This window comes from Fusarium redolens (assembly GCF_020744475.1).
Source record: "Fusarium redolens strain MPI-CAGE-AT-0023 chromosome Unknown BKA55scaffold_16, whole genome shotgun sequence".
Classification (NCBI taxonomy): Eukaryota; Fungi; Ascomycota; class Sordariomycetes; order Hypocreales; family Nectriaceae; genus Fusarium; species Fusarium redolens.
Window position 1 is genome coordinate 72,172 of NW_025763679.1, and position 18,399 is coordinate 90,570.

Consider the following 18,399-nt stretch of genomic DNA (forward strand, 5'->3'; position numbering starts at 1 on the left):
CTGGCAGATGTCTTTGTTGAGGGTATGTTCATCTCAACTTCCGCTCAGTCACGACATTCGCTCATCAGGTTGTCAAGCCGAACAACGCCTCACTCAAACATCACCACTGTGGATCCTATGTGAAGTAGAGAACGGTATCCTGCAAGTAACTAGTAATTTTCCTCTATAAGTAAGTCTTCTGCCCATCAACCATCAGAATTCTGTCTATCTACTCCTGCACTATCCAGCAGTCTACTGACACTACACCTGGCCAATCTATTAGTACTCCACTGGCGTCCAGCTTCCCCCTCCATATTAGAACATTTCCACCCTAACCAAATCTTAGGTCCTGAGATTTCCGCCACCAGACTAGCAACAGCAACTTATCCAGTAATTCATCATGTCTCAACTCGCAGGCGACACTCCACGTCGAACCGTCCCCCTTCTCCCACCGGAGCTCACCCTTCGCATTATCGAAGAGTCTGAAGAGGCCCCGGTATGTCTAGTCAACCATCTTTCGAAAGGCCATCTGCTGTGCGACGGCTTCCAGGAACATACCACGGTCATCTACACCCGTGGTGATAGGAAGGAAGACGGCACATTCACCCGTGGAAAGCTAGAGGTTCTTCCGATGCAGCATCGCTGCGTCGCGGGAGTGATCCAAGCATCAGACACACCCGCTCTCCCATTTGACCCTCTGGACGATTATTCAGTTGAGCTCCAGAATAGTCATTTCACCAAGCGTACGGTAGTAGCTGACCTTGGTCTGGATGAAAACATCGTCGAGTACCTTCTAAACTTGGATAAAAATGCACTTCCACCTTACTATCACCCCTACAAGCTTCTCAACTTCCGCTATGCTGGATATGCCTTTCTGGACAGGCGTTTCATCGAGACAATCCCAATTGTGATTGATGGTGAGCAAGTTCGAGATCTCGCCGGCATAACTATGAACCAAACCGCGCTGACTCACCGCCTGCGCCCTGACGATGAAAAGCTGGCATGCGAGAAGATCAAACATCTTATGATACGATGCAAAAGCTTCACTCCGAGCGATCTATCGGAAATCCTTAAAGAGCTCAAAAGTGGTCTAGTAACCGCAACAGACGAAAACAAATGGAGCAAATGGCTGAGAGGCTATCGACTTAATATCATGGGCGCTGCGTTGTGCCCTAAGTGGGAACTACTCACGAATCTCGAAACACTTTGTCTTGATATGACTGGGACCGTGGATAAGGGCAATTCAGTCCAACTGGGGCTTCAGACCAAGAAGATGGCGCGTCACCTGAATCTGAAGACACTGATACTCCTAGGTGTCCCATGCCTGGCAAGATATGATTTCCAGAATCCAAATGGAAAAGAAGGGGAGGAATCTTGGATTTCCTATCTCGAGGATAAGTCTACATTCATATCTGACGTAGGTGTCCAAACGCTCAACTATCTTTACCTCTTCAAGGACGTTATGCGACCTGGTGGTCAGATCCATTTCATTGCGAAGATGTCACCAGGGACCGCGTATTGGCCTGGCCCATACTGGTATTTTGTTGTGCCACTCACCGAAGGCTTACAGTGATTGGTGATTTTCTACTCTATTGATTGCCTTTTTCTTTTTTTCCTTTTTGAGATTCTGTTGGGATTGGGTTTTGATAGTCTGAAGCGACTCTCGGCGAGATGATCAATAAGACATGCAGTCCATTGAAGGAAGAAAGTGGCTATACTGCGGGCAGTATACATGGCATGAATTGCAGATGAAATTCTAGAAAAACAATAAAAACATGAAAAAAGTGTTAGACAAATTGTGCCTCTCAGTTATCAATGCTAATTTGAGGAACAATGAATGTGCGTAGTTGCCTCCCCTGAGTTTGGCTCCAGATAATAATGTTCTCAATCTAAATACAAACGATTATACGTACTAAAACTTGCCATGGAACTATTCTAGTTAAATTATTGTTAGGAAAATACTTAGCAGGATAACACTACTAGGGTCTTGTCTAATGTAATGGAAGCTATCATATCTTCACTGATGGAAATCTTGGTGGATGCTAATGTTCTTAACAGGCATCACTCTCATTGCAAAGTCATAATATAGGTTCTTTGCAGTCATTTATTGTTATTGGATCAAGCTGAAATCGTTGATATACCAAATTCATCAAGTTGGATGCATCGAGTCATATGTCAGCAGGGATCCTCATAAGTCCCCTAGACTCACGATGAGAGACACCAAGGAAGACATAACCTGACGCTTGCTTAAACGAGGTAGTACCGAGCCTTTACGAACAGGCTGATTGCATCTTTGTAATTTGAGTCTGACTACCTTATTAAGTGGTTGTTCAGGTGAACAAGATATAGCCCTTTACGAACTGAGACCGCTAGCGTAACATTTTTAACCTTATTCAGCCACCCGTTAGGATGCATATACGAAGGCCATTAACCTAATCGTCATTGGGAATACGGATATGAGGTTGTTTCACTACACAGCCACGTCTTAGACTCCCACATGGTTGTCAACAGGAAGGCTTTTGGAGAATTGAGCCGTGCTGACTTTCCGGAGCAGGTGATGGCAGTGCAACAATGCTCCGGTTACAGTAGAAGCGACTGACGTATGTTACTGTAATAGGAAACAGCCGAATGTTGGGGAGCGTAGGGCTGTGAATCCATCTGCTGATGTATCATTCTTGGCAGATTCGCTTCGGCCAGTTCGCTTGTACCTTATCTCGACATGCACAAAGGGACCGTCTGCCTACAATGCTACATAACAGGCATCGAATGATTCCCTTGTTCTTATCACACAAGCTAAGCATGACGTGTTAAAAGCAGGTGACCTCGACCTGCAAGTTTAAGTGGTAAAGCAGTTTAAGCTTACAACGCCAAGACGCAAACTCGTATCTGGAGGTTTATTGTCCGCTGGCCCTGTCGAGCTTATCCGTACCCGCAGGATAGTTACACCGAGTCTCCGATCACTTTCGGCCAGGAATCTCGACCCTGAAGACTGTGCCTTGCAGGTGCAGATTCCCAGGAGCAAAAGCACCCTGAGGGTCTTGGCCGGATCTGGAATGGGGCCAATACAAGCTCTAAATCCTGGTAAAAGTGTGATGGTTTCTCCAATTGGCCACCCAAATTTGTACACGTCAAAAAGGGCATTGGCCTATCAGGGGAGGTGAAATCAGGCTATTTGATAAGCCAGCGCAAAAGACTGGCCTCGAACAATTGAACATGCAGACGACAAAGAGTACAGCTAGCCTTGTGCGGTTTTTGTGCAAGACTGCTGCGGCTGAACAATTGCCAAGAAGAGTCGGTGTCAATAGACAAAAGTTTAAGTGAAGAGGACGTTGTGATCAACGTTTGCGGCGTTGATCGACACATCCACAATTGAAAATCGCATGCTCATTTCATCACGATTTTGTAATTTGAGCGACCAAAACGTGGCGTTTCGTAAGAGCAGCCGCTGCGAGAGTGATGATATGATATTGAGCGCGTGCGCGCCATCGGCCTCTATTACGTTAGCCTGAACCACACCCAGCTGCACCAAAAGAGCGCTATTTGGCGCTAAATGCCCTGTAATTGGTCAACCTGAAGGCTATCGATTGAGCAGTGACAATCACAGCTGGGTGACATTCAGGTGCCGAGGCTGCCGCGACAGAGGAGGAGGGTCTGTGAGCTGACCATAGCTTTCAGGGACAGGGCCAGGGCGGCCAGGTCCAGGTCGAGATTGTCGAAGATGAGATCATGAAGTTGCCTGACCTGATGTTGTAGCTAAGCGATCGACATTTGTACATTAGTGATATGATAGCCACGGAGGTGAATGGTGAGAAAGCGAGACTATTGAATGATGATCCACCTAGAGCCAACAGTTCTAGCTCGTCATCAGAGAGAAAGACATGAACGGAGATGCCGTTGATTAAATGATAATTCATGAATCTCCCTTGTTTGCAGAAAAGATGCAAGTAAAATGAGGCCCTTGAGTTTTACGAGGTTTTTGGGGTACGTACTAGGATTGACCCTTGTAAAATCGCATCAGAGTTCAGATCCAACAGCGCCAAAACGGCACCTTAGCCGTAACCGTAGTTCACTGGGTGCACTAAAATCGCAGAAAAATAGCGCTACGCAACAGTTGAAAGTCCGGAACCCGTTCCCCCCCTCTTCTCTGCATGACAACCCCTGAACCATGACGCTAATCAAGGGTTCATAACTAACCCCATTTCTAACAAGGGCAGAAAATCTTCAACACTGCACTCTCTTTTTTCTCTGCTCACGAAATAATAAGCGAATGCTTGGCTTTGAGTGAGAGTCTGGAAGGTCTCGGTCTTTTCCTATCTTGGTTGGCAGCCACACAATGCCTGTTCCGTCGTTTATACGAAGGTTGCGCGAATGGCAATTTACAGGGTATGACCTCGATTTAGAAGCTCAGACATACAGACCCTCGACTGCCTGGGCGCACCCATTCAAGCTTCTCGGCCACTGTAAGTTGAGTGTCGTTTTTTTTTGTCCAGTGTCGATAGTGTTGCCAATAGTTTGGAGGTAAGGGAGGGGCCAAGAATTACAACTGCACAGCCCAATTCTCCCTTGTTATCCAGTCCACGCTCACACTGCACAATATGCCTTTCCCAAGGTCTAGCCTTTTCTTTTTGTTCCTCTGGCATGCCGTAATACGGCGAGAGCTGTCTTGGTTAGAATGTGACCATCAGACTGTTATGGTCTAGACCCCGGAGGTTAAATCTGTTGGTCCCCAAATTGGCCTCTTTTATTTTCCTAGAAATACGAGATGCCGCTACCTTATTCTGTGCTCAAGATTAGACTACTCAAACCCCTGGCCCGCTACCTCATGTCACTGCGACTGCTCATAAAGCCATTGGCATCTGAATCTTTCCCTTGTTTGGTCGTGGACGCCCTCTACGGCCATCAAACTTATACGCCACTCATTTTACCTTAATACCTTGTTTTCTTTCTCCTCCTTTACCTCTTCACTCTCTTCTTCACCTTCAAGCTGCAAGGTCATATGCGCTTGTTAACCAAAATGGCAGCTTTACTGAGGAATCGTCTCCTCATTCTCATCTTCACCATTTTCATGGTGTCGTACCTCATGACATCTGCTTCAGCGGCACCATCCGAAAGAGCAGACGTCCAGTATGATGTCGTCATCTACGGCAACACTGTCGCTGCGATAGCAGCAGCTGTACAGACCAAGCGCATGAAGAAGAGTGTTGCTATTGTCTTCCCCGGTAATACGCTGGGTGGCCTGACATCATCGGGTCTTGGATGGACAGACTCCAAGAAGGGAAGCTCTATTGGTGGCATTGCCAGAGAGTTTTACGGCAAGGTCTATACCTACTACCAGAAGAGCAGCGCGTGGACACAGGAGACGCGCTCGGGATATCTTGGACGAAAGATTGGAGCTCAGCCCGGTCCTGCTATCGACGAGAGTAAGAAGGTTCAATGGACTTTCGAACCCAAGGTTGCTGAGTCCATTCTTGAGAAGTGGATGAAAGATGGAAAGGTTCCCATCTTCCGCAGCCAGCCCATTGACCGATCCAGCAGCGGTGTTACCAAGAAGAATGGTCAAATCACCTCTTTCAGAACGACCAAGGGAAGTGTCTTCCAGGGAAAGATGTTCATCGACGCTAGCTACGAAGGTGATCTTATGGAGGCCGCTGGCATCTCCTATCGAACAGGACGTGAGAGCACCAGCGACTACAATGAAGATGTCGCTGGTTTCCGCCCCGGCGGTTCTGATCAACTCTCAAAGGTTGACCCTTGGAAGAAGAAGGGTGATTCAAGCAGTGGCCTCATCGAGGGTGTCGGCCGGGTTGTCAAGGATGCTGTTTCCATCAAGGGCAGGGGCGATGATTATCGTCTACAATCTTACAACTTCCGCATGACTCTCACCAAGCAGACAAACAACAGAATCCCCTTCACAAAGCCCGCCGACTACGTTGAGTCTCGTTATGAGCTCCTCTTCCGTTACTACGAGTCTGGATACACAGGAACTCCGTTCACCTCACAGCTCATGCCCAACATCAAGACTGACTCCAATGCTCAGAGTCAGGTCAGCACTGATATGATTGGTGCTAACTACGACGATGATGGCAACTACGCTCTTTGGTCTTATGACCAGCGTAGAAAGATCTACCTTCTGCACAAATCTTACACTCAGGGTTTCTTCTGGGCAATGGCCAACCATCCCCGCATTCCCAAGTCTTTGCGTGATAGAGTCAATGAATGGGGATATGCCAAGGACGAATACACCAAGAATGGCAACTGGCCTTATGAGATCTACATCCGAGAGGGACGTCGCATGGACGGTGTCTACACCATGCGCCAAAGCGACATCCAAACCCCCCCATCCCGACCAAACCACAGCATCGGCATGGGTGCTTACTCCCTGGATGTTCACCAGGTTGAGCGAATCGTCTACAACGGAGAGATCCGCGACGAGGGCAAAGTCCACATTGCTACTCCCGGTCCCTTCAACATTCCTCTTCAGGCTCTTCTCCCTAAGCCAAGCGACGCGACCAACTTCCTAAACCCTGTCACAATGAGCGCTACACACATCGCTTACTCTGCTATCCGTATGGAGCCTACATACATGGTCATGGGTCAGGGTGCTGCGACTGCAGCGTGCCTTGCCATTGACCAGGGCGTGAATATTCAGGACGTGGATATGTCCACGGTGATTGCGAGACTCAAGGCCGATAAGGCTGTGCTTTCATAGACTAGCGAGTTTTGATACCATTTTTGCATAATTAAGTTTTGTAATACGATCATACATCTTTTTCTCATTTCTATACGTGACCTGTATGTGTTCAAGAATGAGGGGGGAGGTGGCCATAAGTCTCAAGCCTCTACGCAATGGTAAAGAGCATATCGCCTCGATGACAGATCAAGAATCATCGACAATGGTTGAGGCTACCAAGTCTAAACACGCCTCTGACGATAAGAAATTTCCCTTCCATGGTCCGAAGTTCGTACAATCACCGATCAGCTGAAAGTAGTGCGCCGCAAAGAATGGCAGACGAACTAATTTAGCATTGGGACGGACGTCTCAGTCGGAGCAGTCAAAGTACTAAACTATTTAAACTGCACTAGAGTTGTGAAATACATAAAACGTAATCGTCCAGGTGCATAACCTGCGCAAGTTGTTCATTCTCCCATATCGCTGCTTAAGAAGATTGGAAGGAGTTTATGGAATCAGTGTATCGCCCAAAAGTTTTCATTAGTACCTCACGGCATTGGGTATTAATTAAAATCCAGGTTGGGAGTACTTCCTCTCAAGTAGTTGCGACTTCATCTCGTGGATGGAACCGAACCATGAGCTTCGGCTTCTCCCAAAGCAGATGCAACTTGACATCGGCGAGCCAGTCAAGATCCTGGTTAATAAGCTCCCAATCGAACTTCCAAACCAGCGAGGCCATTGCGATCCTCGCTTCCATGTATGCAAGGTTGATACCCAGACAACCTCGAGGGCCAAGTGAAAAGGGTTTACTAGCCTCTTTTCGATCTCCAAAGCCCTCGCCAATCCATCGTTCTGGGAGAAACTCATCTGGCCGAGTGAAGTTTCGTTCATCATGCGTAGTGGCAAAGCCATCGACTGATACAACAACACCTTTGGGAACGTACTGTCCGTCGATTGTGGCTCCGGTGCAGACGCGCGGGGGACCAAAGGGAACTGGAGGGAAGATGCGAAGGCCTTCCTCAATGACGCCATTCAGATATGGAAGATGAGCTACTGCATCTCCCGTAATGCCGTCTCTTGAAGAAAACGTGGAGCGCACTTCAGCTTGAAGGTTGGCCAACTTGTCAGGGTTCTTCAGAAGATAATATGTAGTAGCAGCGAGCAAGTTTGCAGTCGTTTCAGACCCTGCGATCATGAGAACCTTTGCCTGCTCACGCAAATGAACAAGGTCCAGGCTAGCGTGCTCTTTTCTGAGGATATAGGCAAAGAAGTCTTCACGGTCGCGCGTGTTTCCCATCTCGATCCTTCTCTTGATCTTCTCAGTTGTATGTCTGTTATGACTTTCTACCCTTTTCTTGAGATCACTTGGCATCAGATACATGAGTAGGGCCATTGGGATCTTGAAGCGGTTGATGAACGGGAGAAGGGTCAGTGAAGAGATGAATCCGAGAAGCCAGGTCACCCATTCACTGGGCCTCCACTGGTTCAGTGAGTCGAATGATTCGCCGAATGTCAAATCGCCTTGTGATATTGATCAGTCTCCTTGGTGAGGACGGATGCAGATGAGGTGACTTACCAATGACGTCGAAGGTCAGCCAGTTGAAGACCTCCGACATGTTCACTCCACCTGTACCAGGCCCTGCATTCTGACCAAGTCGTTCAAGCAGTAGATTCACATGGAACTGCACAGTCTCTTCATTGTCCCTCAGGGCCTTGGCACTGAATGCATGAGCGAGAGATCTTCGCTGCAGCCGATGATCTTGAGGATCTCTAGTGAACACAATATCGGGGCGAGTGACAGAGGGATCAACAGTGTAGAAGGTGTCGCTCTTCAAGAACGTAGGTCTATCTTTGGAGACATGATTATAAATGTCCCTGAGTGCGACCGGAGACCTAAAGCTGAGTTCGTTGGAGGCAGTTCGGACAACATCGCCGTACTTTCGGTGCAGGTCACCGATATAATGAATGTAGTACCCACTGGCCCAACTGCGTATGAACCAAAACTGTTCAAGGTCTTAGCTGTGAAGGGAAGAGGGGTGGATGAAGGACTTTACCTCACTGCATGCTGCTATCTTGGGTCCCGGGAACTTGGCGAGAGGATGGAAGTACAACCTGTAGATTACAATGCCAATGATCCACGACGCAAACTGTAATATTAGTTCAAGGGAGTGCTAGACGGATGGTAATAGTTTACGTACAGTAGCGCCAAAGAAGATGAGGCCGTGGGAAACTGAGAGGTTCAGCATGATTGTTGGTTTAGAATTACTTGGCTGGACGAGAGTGAAGTTGGTCAACTGATGTCGTAAAGAGAGTTGCATCGACCATATATACTGGTTATAACCCCAGCAATGTGGCGTCCATATTTGCTGTTGAAGATGATCACCCTGTGTGGCTCTCAGTGCATATAGGGTGCAACCACGCATTATGCGGCGTGATCATGTTCCACCAACGGTCTTTGTGTAACGATCAGTGATGCGTTTTCGACTCCCGACTAGCCATCAAGGAAGCGTTGTAATCATTACCAAGCTTAAGGACTCTAATATGACCCAGAACCGTGACTCTGATGTATCCCAACAAGATGGACAAGTTTATTGAACTCGGTCATCTTATGGTGCGGTGAAGGCAACGGTGAAGGTTTATAGGAGTTCAACAGTTGAAGCTTAAGACTCTCAGCGCTCATTAAGACAATTGAACGCCGATTCGAGCTCAAAATCCTGCGCATCAAGGAGATACATTCGTTATAGTACTGTTTTGTTCGTTCATCCTATGCCGCTGCCAGTCATCCCTCGCCATCAAGCGCGTGGAAACTGCTCACCCTCCAATATCCACTCTCGTCGCCCAAAAGAAGCAACACAGTCGCCTCATATCTGCGGGGTTAGCATTATTCGCAATGGTTTCATGCACGTTCCCTATTCATAAGCAAATACACTTCACCGATAATCGTAGCGCATGCAAATGAAACTGTTGGCTCCTCAATACCGATAACATCAACTCCATGCATGTTTTACCCATTCGAGCAAAAGCCTCGTCTGTTGTTGCATAATGTGGATTGTTTGCGTATCATTGCCTACGAGCTGAACACTCAACTGGGCGATTATTGCGATGTCTCCCACCAACAGAGCTTGGCACATGCTCTGATAGGCTATCAAGGCGCCTGCGAGATAGTGAAAGCGCAAGCTGCTTTTACTCTCACATATTAGCAATACCCAATGACGTATCTTATCAAGTCACATGCATATCGGCTTGATTCGCTTGTATTCGTTCTTTTCGGGTATGAGGAAACAGGTAGTCCGCAATGGATGGTTGGTTCTTACATGCATGTTCACATTGTTGAATGTAAGTTAGACGATAGGTGCAATTGCTACGATAAATGGAAACTTTTCCGGTTATTTTCCTCCGTGATAATACCCAATACCACCACTATATTGTACCCCCGCACCTTGTCGCAAAGTCATTGGCAGGATCAAGAAATCACCTCTGAAGCGATACGCGATTGGATCGCGGAAGTCTTCAGCCATTCCGCCGTGGCCAACCAAGTTCAACTTCACAATGAGGCCGGCTTTGGTAGAACAAATCCCCCATCCAACATCTTGATCGCGGCCCGTCCAATCATTGTCATTTCGGCCTCGTAGTTGTCAAGTTCTGCCTCTGTCATCACACTTTTGGCCAGCAAGTACTTCCATAGCTCTGTCACCACATTCTTCTGCGAAACAATGTTAAGAAGACCGTTGGCCTTGTGTATCGCTGTTTCAACAAGTGATAACCGAGCGCCAAGTTGATCGACAAGCTCGTTGAGTCTTTGAGCATCGCTACGACTCTCTTGGCAAAGCACGTATGTGGCAACACTTACCTCTTGTAATCGTCGCAACATCGGTTTGCCAATGGCTTCTCGCGCAAGATCTTCAACTTGTGCGGAAGCATAGCATATACTATAGGTGATCTTGCTGAGGTCTTGACGAAACTCACCGCTGACCTTGGCCCAGATGTCTTTCGGGGCTCTTGTAGCTCCTGCAAGCGCCCGAGCAATTTATGCGTGCGGACGAATAAGTGGCTCTCTTTGGATGGGACGGTCATCCGAGTCCATAAAGAAGGATTGTCAGGGTAGCTTGTATCGCTGGCAGGAAGCGACCCGGTATGCTTCATGATTTGTAAAAGTTTCTCGTCGTCGAACTCGTAATTAGTATCTTTTCCCAGCTGCTGATTTTCCCGCTGAAGGTTGGTAGCGATATCTACAGGTATATAGATTCCTTCAAGAGCCCGCGATGTCTCTTTATCGTTTGACTCATGTGCAATACTCAGAATATCAGTTTTGATCTCGTCAAGTTTTGGTGCCCATTCGTTGAATTCTTGGATCGGTGGGCGACTTCGTTCCATGCACACACTATCGCATGACAGGTTGGGAGTGCTGAGGTAGTTGTGGATATTGATGGATATGAAGCCAAGAATGAATATCGGTATAAACATGTTGAATGAGGTGGTCTTTGGTTGGTGATGGGTTGCGAGCATTGTAAGTTGAGCTTGTTTCTGTGCAGCTTCTCTTTCTTTCGATGTTGCGAGACTTGTAATGGGCAACTCTGAACATTTTAAGCAGTTGTTTAGGATTGCATTGCCATGGCAAGGTCTTTGTCTTGGATATCATGAGGACTATTAGATCAACCAGGAGGTCCTTTATTCCTCAGGCAATGCTTGGGGTCAATGTCCTAGGGGCATGCCTAAACTGTGTGTATTTCTTTGAATAAGTCCGTGAACATCGTTATGTTCCTTGCTATTTCTATTAACATGTTCTCGGTATATTGAAAACCTCTTTGTTCGCTTTGATGAATACTTCGAGCGGTCGTACCCTCGGCTACACCAACGGGCCGCTGTTAGGCCAAAAATAGTGGCCTATAAGATAAAGGCATAATTGTAGTTGTGACTGTACCGCTTCTTATCTCCACACTAACAACTCCTAAACACCAATGGCTCTTCTCAACGACTTGCAAACTTCGGTTATCTGTCTCACTACCGCCCAACGTTGACTCTTCGTCGGTACCTTTAAATTCGGTTGGACGAGAACACTGTCCTGTCCATGACCCGCGTCTATTATTTAACCTCTACACCGTCGTTTCCGACAAGATTCACATCGGTCGCATCTCTCTAAATGCCGCAACACGAACCGACAATATCCGTGGCGCAAAGATCGCTAATTGTTTATGGAGTGAACATCAGCCCAAAACTTCAGTGCCGCCACTGGTCTTCAGATCTTGACATTATTGCCATTCGGCACAAATGCTGCATGGAGTACTACGGCTGTATCAGCTGTCATGAAGAGTTAGCGGGACACCCCAATCAAGTCTGGCCCAAATCAGAGCAGCAGGAGTTGGGAGTCTTGTGCGGGAATTGTCGCCTTGAACTTACCATCGCAGAGTATCTTGGGAGCGGCAATCGATGCCCCGGATGTGATGCCGGCTTCAACCCGGGGTGCAGGAAACATTACGACTTGTACTTCGAGACATAGGCACAAGGGACTGCGACGGCTTGCAATCGTGGAACAGTGGATATATGGGTATTCTGGAGTCAGGAGTACCTTGGTAATCTTTAAAGGGAAGAGGAATCATTATGTTTAAATACACGACGACATTTCTGCCCTGCGAGATATTGATAAGGTTTATACAAACTTCAAGGTTGGCAGCGTTGAATTGAGTTTTCTGAAGGGGCCCGATACTATAGATTTAGCTTACCGTTGGACTGCATCAAGGCAATGGCAACTTAATTAGAAAACCGCCATGGCAACACTAGGATCCTCAGGTTGAAGAACAGCAACTAACTTGGGACACAGCAAATCTTACTTTGATAGCTATACTTTCGAGCTTCATGTCTCACCAGTCATTAGTCAGCGGGTTTAGCTCAGTTGGGAGAGCGTCAGACTGAAGTAAAAACTTCAATCAATATCAAACGATATCTGAAGGTCGTGTGTTCGATCCACACAAACCGCAAGACATTCCTTTTTTTTTTTTTTTTTTTAGTTCTTTGCGACATCTCACAGGCGCCTACTCACGTGTTGCCAGTTTATTTTTCGTACTTTGGAGACCTGGCTACTCAAGTAGCTATGCAGTGGCGATGATGTTAAGACACGTGGTACCTGGATGTCCTCATGGTAAGCCGTGCTGACAGTTTGCTTACTTGAGGCTATAACCCCATTTGACAATCAGCAAAAGACCGCGGCATTTGTCATTTCTTTGTGTACATAATGTGACAATTCAACGTGCTCAGTGGATAGGCTGTTGGAGCCTTGCTTACGCCAAGAGATCCTTCTGCTTCATTTTTCTCTGCTGACAGGTTCGACGATGTGCCGAGCCTTATCAGATTCGACTAACGATTGTTGTTGGTTCGCGAGTGCCTAAATGAACAACTGTCGTTTGCTTCTTTTGTCAATTGTCTTTCTACGCCTCCAGCCGTTAGTGACTCTGTGTAGAAATGGGTTGTCAGCGTTGCACAGCGTGATCAAGACCTTGTTTCTCGGTATCGCCCGATGATGACATGACAAAAGCCGATTGATTATCAAAAGGATCAAATCGTTAAATTAAATCTCAAGGGTCATGATCGACGGATACTTCCGCCTCCGTCTCCGTCTCCGTCCGCCGGGATCTGCATCCCTGCAGCCTCCACTTCACATCACTTTATATCACGCTGAGATTTCCCAACCGTGCACTGCGTACTCATGGACTTTGTTCAAACTCCTCTTATCAGTCAGTCGAAACGCGTTGGCGCAAAGATGAAGTCTCTTTTGGGTCCTCTCCTCCTCGGCGCGTCGCGCCTTGCAACCGCGTCAAACGATGCTGATTCGTTGGTCGCCCGTGCAGAGTCGTCGTTGAAGTGGGAGCCTTGTAAGCTTGATCTCCCTGATGCTGCTAAGGAGCTGTTGAAGGCTGGAGATTGTGCGACTATTGAAGTTCCGCTTGATTATACGGATAAAAAGTCGGATAAGACGGTTGAGCTTCAATTGATTCGTTACAATGCTACCAAGGAACCCTTCAAGGGCAGCGTTCTCTGGAATCCCGGCGGTCCGGGAATTTCTGGTATCGAGACTCTCGCTTATCTTGGACAGGACTTCCGCGAGTAAGTATTCTACGGCGTGTTATCGAGGGTATTCTGACACGGTTTCTAGCATCATGGGCGGCCATCACAACATCATCTCATTTGACCCTCGGTATGCTTCTCACTAGGCTACTTTCATGAGCTACACTAATACCGCGCAGAGGCGTTGGCCGAACCATCCCCTTTGCCTGTGGCAAGAATGCTTCAGCTGAGCTCACCCGTCGCAGCCTACAACCTCTTCCTCAGGCAGATCTCTGGGAGTACGTGAAGAACGAGGGCTGGCAAATCATGCAAGCGATCGCCGAGTCCTGCTACGAAACTCAGCAGGAGCACGGCCGCTTCCTCAGCACAGCTTTCACTGCTCGTGACATGATGAAGATCGTTGATGCTCTCGGTGAAGACGGCAAGCTTCGCTTCTGGGGCATTTCTTACGGAACGATCCTCGGCCAAGTCGCAGCTGCTATGTTCCCTGATCGCATTGGGCGTCTTCTTCTTGACTCGAACTCTTTGGCTGATGCCTACCTCACGTCAACTGGTGTTGGTGGACCGCATGACGCTGAGAAGTCTCTTGTGCATTTATTCACCGAGTGCGTTGAGCTTGGTACTAAGTATTGCAAACTGGCGAACTACTCTGGTAGCAGCACTACTGTTGAGGACTTGAGAGATGCTACGGTCCAGACCTTTCAGAAGTTGAAGGATCTGAAGACTCTGCCTGATGGTCTTTCATCCAAGGACTACCCCTACGCCGGCAACTCTATCTTGAAGCAGTTGAAGTATGGTATTATGAACTTGCTGTCAAGCCCTTTCAATTATCCCTCCGTCGTGGAGATTCTCTCTTACGCTTTCGAGGGAGACTACAAGAAGGCTCTTAGTATCTACAAGGAGGATACATCTGAGTGGAACCTTGGTACCAACGCATTCCAGGGCATTGCTTGCTCCGAGTCTTCGTTCCGTGTCAACAACCCCGAGGACCTTTACTCTATGTACCAAGCTCACCTGGCTGGAAGCTCCTTCGGAGATGCCATCGCTGCTGACTATGTCGCCTGCGCTGCTTGGAAGTTCGACGCTGCTGAGGGCGTTGATACTAACACACTTCGAAACGTCAACACGAGCTTCCCAGTTCTCGTTGTCAACAACGCAAACGATCCTGTCACTTCCCTTAACCATGCTTGGCAAGTGTCTTCTCGTTTTAGAGAGAGTCGACTATTGATCAATGAGGGAGTTGGTGTAAGTCTTCTTTGTGTCGTTTCGACCGGATCTTAAGCTAACATTTTACAGCATGGAGTCACATCGCATGCTTCTAACTGCACTCTTGAGGCTATTGCTGCTTACTTTGTTGACGGCACTCTTCCAGATGTTGGTACGAGGTGCAAGCCCAACATGCCAGCTTTCAAGGTCGCTCTCCCCAACGCATAAAATGGTTAGCTTGGTCCACAAAACTGCTGCAGAAATGGGTGACGATGTGGATGCGGTTGTAAGACTTTTGTATTACTATACCCCATGTATTAAAATTGTCTATTCCCAGAACAACAGTGAGAACGGCATACCGCTAGTGCATCATCGGCCGCCCTTGTCTGTGCCATTTGATAACCCTGCAAGCAGACGAGACACAAAATCCATTCAAAACGGAGTCGGCGGAGGATGTTGTGATTCCGTCGTCAACAAAAGAGTAAGGTTAAAAATAAACCACCAAGTTCAGTTCGTATGCTTATCCAAACATGGCTATATGAATAAGCGGAGTTCCAGAACCTTATGGATCAAGGCAGACAAGATTGTGATACCCGAACAGAAGCGTGACCAACTTTCGAGAACTTTGGTCTATGTTGCATTGCATACGCTTCGTGTTTGACGATGTGACGCGTAGAAGCAGAATCAGCGGATGAACCGGCTTCCGTATCACAAGTATCGTGAGATTCCATCATAACCGGATTATCGGCGGGAAATGCGGGGGAGGATGATGTAAGTATCTCGGCGTGGGGTCGGAGTTTTTAGCCGCGACTAAATTTAGGTATCGATGCGATCAATTGGGAGGCATGGAAATGGCCGCGTCATAGGTGAATAAGCATAGGACTTTTGGATACTCTAAATGCTGAGGTTTGATACATACACGAGATTTGCATTGCCTTGTTGTGCTGTGAAGTGAGAGAGATCTTCGAGAGGGTTACAGTCATTGTTCGTATTTGACATCACAAGCATCACATGGAGCGTCCCAATAGGGCCATGGTGCGTTGACACGGCACAGTCCGTCCCCGACACATGATACCTGCTGCATATTTCTCAAGTTCCACTGATCGACTCTGATAGCAGCGGAGTTAATTCTCTGTGAAAATGATTGGAAAAAGCGTTTGCTTGATCGGTTTGGCCGTGTGGTGAAAAGGATACGAGCTGTAGTGGGCTCACACTGCTGTATTGCTAGTGCTGACAGTGCAGCTCGTATCGCGGCTGGTTCTGTATTGGGCTTCAATTCTCAGCTGTACTGTACTTCCAGAAGCATCAGACACTTACAGCCACAGACTTGACGTAGTGATCTTCTCTCTTGGCCCATAATTTAGTTAGTAAAATGCAAAGTTGCGTCGACTATCTCAATTGTATTTAAAGTCAACTCCATTCCCGCAATAGACCAAACTCTCATCATCACTCAACAGCCATCCATCACCCCGCACTACACACTTCACATTTCAACCACCAGCATGCATTTCGCTACCATTGTCGCTACTGCTGCTCTCGCCATGGGCGTCGCTGCTGAGCCTGCCTCTAAGGATCTTCCCTTCAACGTTATTTCTGCCCGCGTTTGGAGCTCAAAAGACTGCGGAGGTGACAACAACAGCGGAAACCTCGGCGAATTGACCACGCATCGCGACGAGCTCAATAAATGCTTCAAGTTCACCGACAAGGTCAAATCGGTCAGCCAGTATGAGCACGCCAAGGGATGCAAGCGTAAGAACTACCTCACCCATACAAATACAACACTTACTAACCTATGCATAGTTCTCCTCTTCACAGACAGCAACTGCAAGCGTGGACAGAAGACTGTCAAGGATGACCAGTGCCGCGAGACTTCTTCTCACTTCAGCAGCTACAAGACTGTTTGCAACTGAGCTGTCACGAGTCACGAGTTAAGACATGATGATGCATTAATGGCCAAGAGATGATAATGGACTAATGGTTGTTAAGACGATGATGGCAGCATAAGACGGAGTTATGGACATTCCTTTGGCAAAGAGGTCGTATGAATTAATATACAGCATTGAATTAACTAAGATTATGCGTGATTTGAACCAGATCCACTGTCTAAACTCCCTCTATGCTTGTCTTGTCTTCTAAGGGGCATATCCGGCATACCCTGGTCTCATATCTTGAACGTATCGCTTAGGAAGTACCCTGGGTGAGGTAGCCAGTGAGGCCATCGAAGATGTTGGAGACGGGCTGGATAATAGGTCCAAGGGGAGTGCCCGAAAGGGTGTCGAGGATGTTGGAGAGGATGTCAACGAGGCCGGGAACGATGTCGCCGATGAGCTGGGTGACGAGGCCGAGGAGAGTGGCGACGGTTTGGAAGAGGAGCTCAAAGGCGCTGCCGATAACGTTGTCAAGACCAAGGATGCTCAAGACCTCCTTGGCGACACTGACGAGCTCGTGGAGAAGCTTGATGACGAGACCGAGAATGACCTTGACGTCGGGGATGTTGATGTCAATGCTGACGACATCCTTGAGCTGGTTGACAACGGCAGTGAGGAGCACGTTGAGGGAGTGGACCTCCTGGGTGACGACCTTGATGGCGGCAGTCTTGGAGACAGCATTGGACTTGACCTTGGTGATGACCTCCTCTGCAGAAGCTGTTAGTCATCTGTGCGCAGTAACTTAGTAGTGAATGACTTACTGATAGTGCTGGTCTGGCTCTTGACCTGCTCAACAGCAATGGTGAGAACCTTGACAACACCTCCGGTGTTGGAAACATTGACAGCAGTGATTTTCTTCGTAACTGTCTTGGTGACAGTTTCGGAGGTAGCGATACTCTCAACCTGGCTGATAGCACCGTTAGGAGCAACAGCTGGGACAGCTGGAACCTGACGAGCAGCAACGTGAGCAGCAGGAGCAGCCATAGCCGAAGCGGCCAGAGCAGCGAGAGAGAAAAGACTGAACTTCATGATGAATAAAAACGTAAGTGAATAAAGAGTGACTTGGTGAGATTTTGCTTAAAAAAGAGTGACTGGGTTGAGAAGTGAGAGTGGATGGTTGGGTGAATGTCCAAAACCGATTGACTTTGGGAATTTCTTATATACATCTTGAGCCATAGATGATGACCCTTGATAGGAGACTATACTACACGGCATAAGCGAAAGTTAGATCTTCAAGCCGTTTTGCACATCGGGTGAAACCGACAGTTGGGATGGACTGGGGGAATGGTTCATCGCTGCTGTGTTTGGCTTGACGGTTGGTGTTGAAACACGCGATGGTGGAGCGATGAAACATCGCCAACTGCCGAGTCGATCGCAATAAACAAAACGTTGGATTCCGCCAGAGATCGTCGTTTTGTGTTGCTGGAAGGATGACGTCGATGACACTCTGGCGTGTCATCGCTCAGGTCGAGGTGCAGGGATCTTGAGAGTTGGGGAGAGCTTCTCCTATGAGCTGTGACTGAATATTGAGCGAATCCTTTAGCAAACCCAACGTAT

The 18,399-nt window shown here is 47.8% G+C and overlaps 7 protein-coding genes and 1 non-coding gene across 8 annotated transcripts; 6 read left to right on the forward strand and 2 right to left on the reverse strand.

Annotated features, from left to right (window-relative positions):
* Positions 1-379: 379 nt before the first annotated feature.
* Positions 380-1,552, forward strand: BKA55DRAFT_543369 (uncharacterized protein; the record flags this gene model as incomplete). The annotated part of the gene is made up of 2 exons (XM_046190587.1): positions 380-475; positions 530-1,552. 2 exons carry the CDS (start codon positions 380-382, stop codon positions 1,550-1,552), a joined length of 1,119 nt encoding a protein of 372 aa, XP_046044852.1.
* A 2,594-nt stretch (positions 1,553-4,146) lies between these two features.
* Positions 4,147-6,743, forward strand: BKA55DRAFT_578440 (FAD dependent oxidoreductase-domain-containing protein). Its single transcript, XM_046193709.1, has 2 exons — positions 4,147-4,439; positions 5,001-6,743. Exons 1-2 carry the CDS (start codon positions 4,313-4,315, stop codon positions 6,686-6,688), a joined length of 1,815 nt encoding a protein of 604 aa, XP_046044853.1. The 5' UTR covers positions 4,147-4,312; the 3' UTR covers positions 6,689-6,743.
* A 501-nt stretch (positions 6,744-7,244) lies between these two features.
* Positions 7,245-8,895, reverse strand: BKA55DRAFT_694343 (cytochrome P450; the record flags this gene model as incomplete). The annotated part of the gene is made up of 4 exons (XM_046200027.1): positions 7,245-8,170; positions 8,226-8,652; positions 8,704-8,796; positions 8,848-8,895. 4 exons carry the CDS (start codon positions 8,893-8,895, stop codon positions 7,245-7,247), a joined length of 1,494 nt encoding a protein of 497 aa, XP_046044854.1.
* A 2,682-nt stretch (positions 8,896-11,577) lies between these two features.
* On the forward strand, positions 11,578-12,452 carry BKA55DRAFT_578445 (uncharacterized protein). Its single transcript, XM_046193710.1, has one exon. It carries the CDS (start codon positions 11,790-11,792, stop codon positions 12,144-12,146), a length of 357 nt encoding a protein of 118 aa, XP_046044855.1. The 5' UTR covers positions 11,578-11,789; the 3' UTR covers positions 12,147-12,452.
* A 72-nt stretch (positions 12,453-12,524) lies between these two features.
* BKA55DRAFT_t242 lies at positions 12,525-12,624 on the forward strand. The gene has a single exon. It is a non-coding gene; the product is annotated as a tRNA-Phe (tRNA).
* Positions 12,625-13,349: 725 nt separating this feature from the next.
* On the forward strand, positions 13,350-15,142 carry BKA55DRAFT_597274 (Alpha/Beta hydrolase protein; the record flags this gene model as incomplete). The annotated part of the gene is made up of 4 exons (XM_046196054.1): positions 13,350-13,747; positions 13,797-13,838; positions 13,888-14,953; positions 15,005-15,142. 4 exons carry the CDS (start codon positions 13,350-13,352, stop codon positions 15,140-15,142), a joined length of 1,644 nt encoding a protein of 547 aa, XP_046044856.1.
* Positions 15,143-16,123: 981 nt separating this feature from the next.
* On the forward strand, positions 16,124-16,973 carry BKA55DRAFT_578451 (uncharacterized protein). Its single transcript, XM_046193711.1, has 2 exons — positions 16,124-16,663; positions 16,715-16,973. The coding sequence occupies exons 1-2, from the start codon at positions 16,417-16,419 to the stop codon at positions 16,822-16,824; spliced, it is 357 nt and encodes a 118-aa protein (XP_046044857.1). The 5' UTR covers positions 16,124-16,416; the 3' UTR covers positions 16,825-16,973.
* Positions 16,974-17,095: 122 nt separating this feature from the next.
* On the reverse strand, positions 17,096-17,871 carry BKA55DRAFT_694347 (uncharacterized protein; the record flags this gene model as incomplete). Its single annotated transcript, XM_046200028.1, has 2 exons — positions 17,096-17,550; positions 17,604-17,871. 2 exons carry the CDS (start codon positions 17,869-17,871, stop codon positions 17,096-17,098), a joined length of 723 nt encoding a protein of 240 aa, XP_046044858.1.
* Positions 17,872-18,399: the final 528 nt, after the last annotated feature.

What these genes read in the sequence shown, in the direction of transcription:
- BKA55DRAFT_578445 (XM_046193710.1), top strand. Translation starts at nt 11,790, where the DNA reads ATGCCGCAACACGAACCGACAATATCCGTGGCGCAAAGATCGCTAATT.
- BKA55DRAFT_578440 (XM_046193709.1), top strand. Translation starts at nt 4,313, where the DNA reads ATGCCTGTTCCGTCGTTTATACGAAGGTTGCGCGAATGGCAATTTACA. An exon ending in ATTCAAGCTTCTCGGCCACT is followed by an intron (nt 4,440 to 5,000) that starts GTAAGTTGAGTG and finishes CCAAAATGGCAG; the next exon opens with CTTTACTGAGGAATCGTCTC.
- BKA55DRAFT_578451 (XM_046193711.1), top strand. Translation starts at nt 16,417, where the DNA reads ATGCATTTCGCTACCATTGTCGCTACTGCTGCTCTCGCCATGGGCGTC. An exon ending in GCACGCCAAGGGATGCAAGC is followed by an intron (nt 16,664 to 16,714) that starts GTAAGAACTACC and finishes ACCTATGCATAG; the next exon opens with TTCTCCTCTTCACAGACAGC.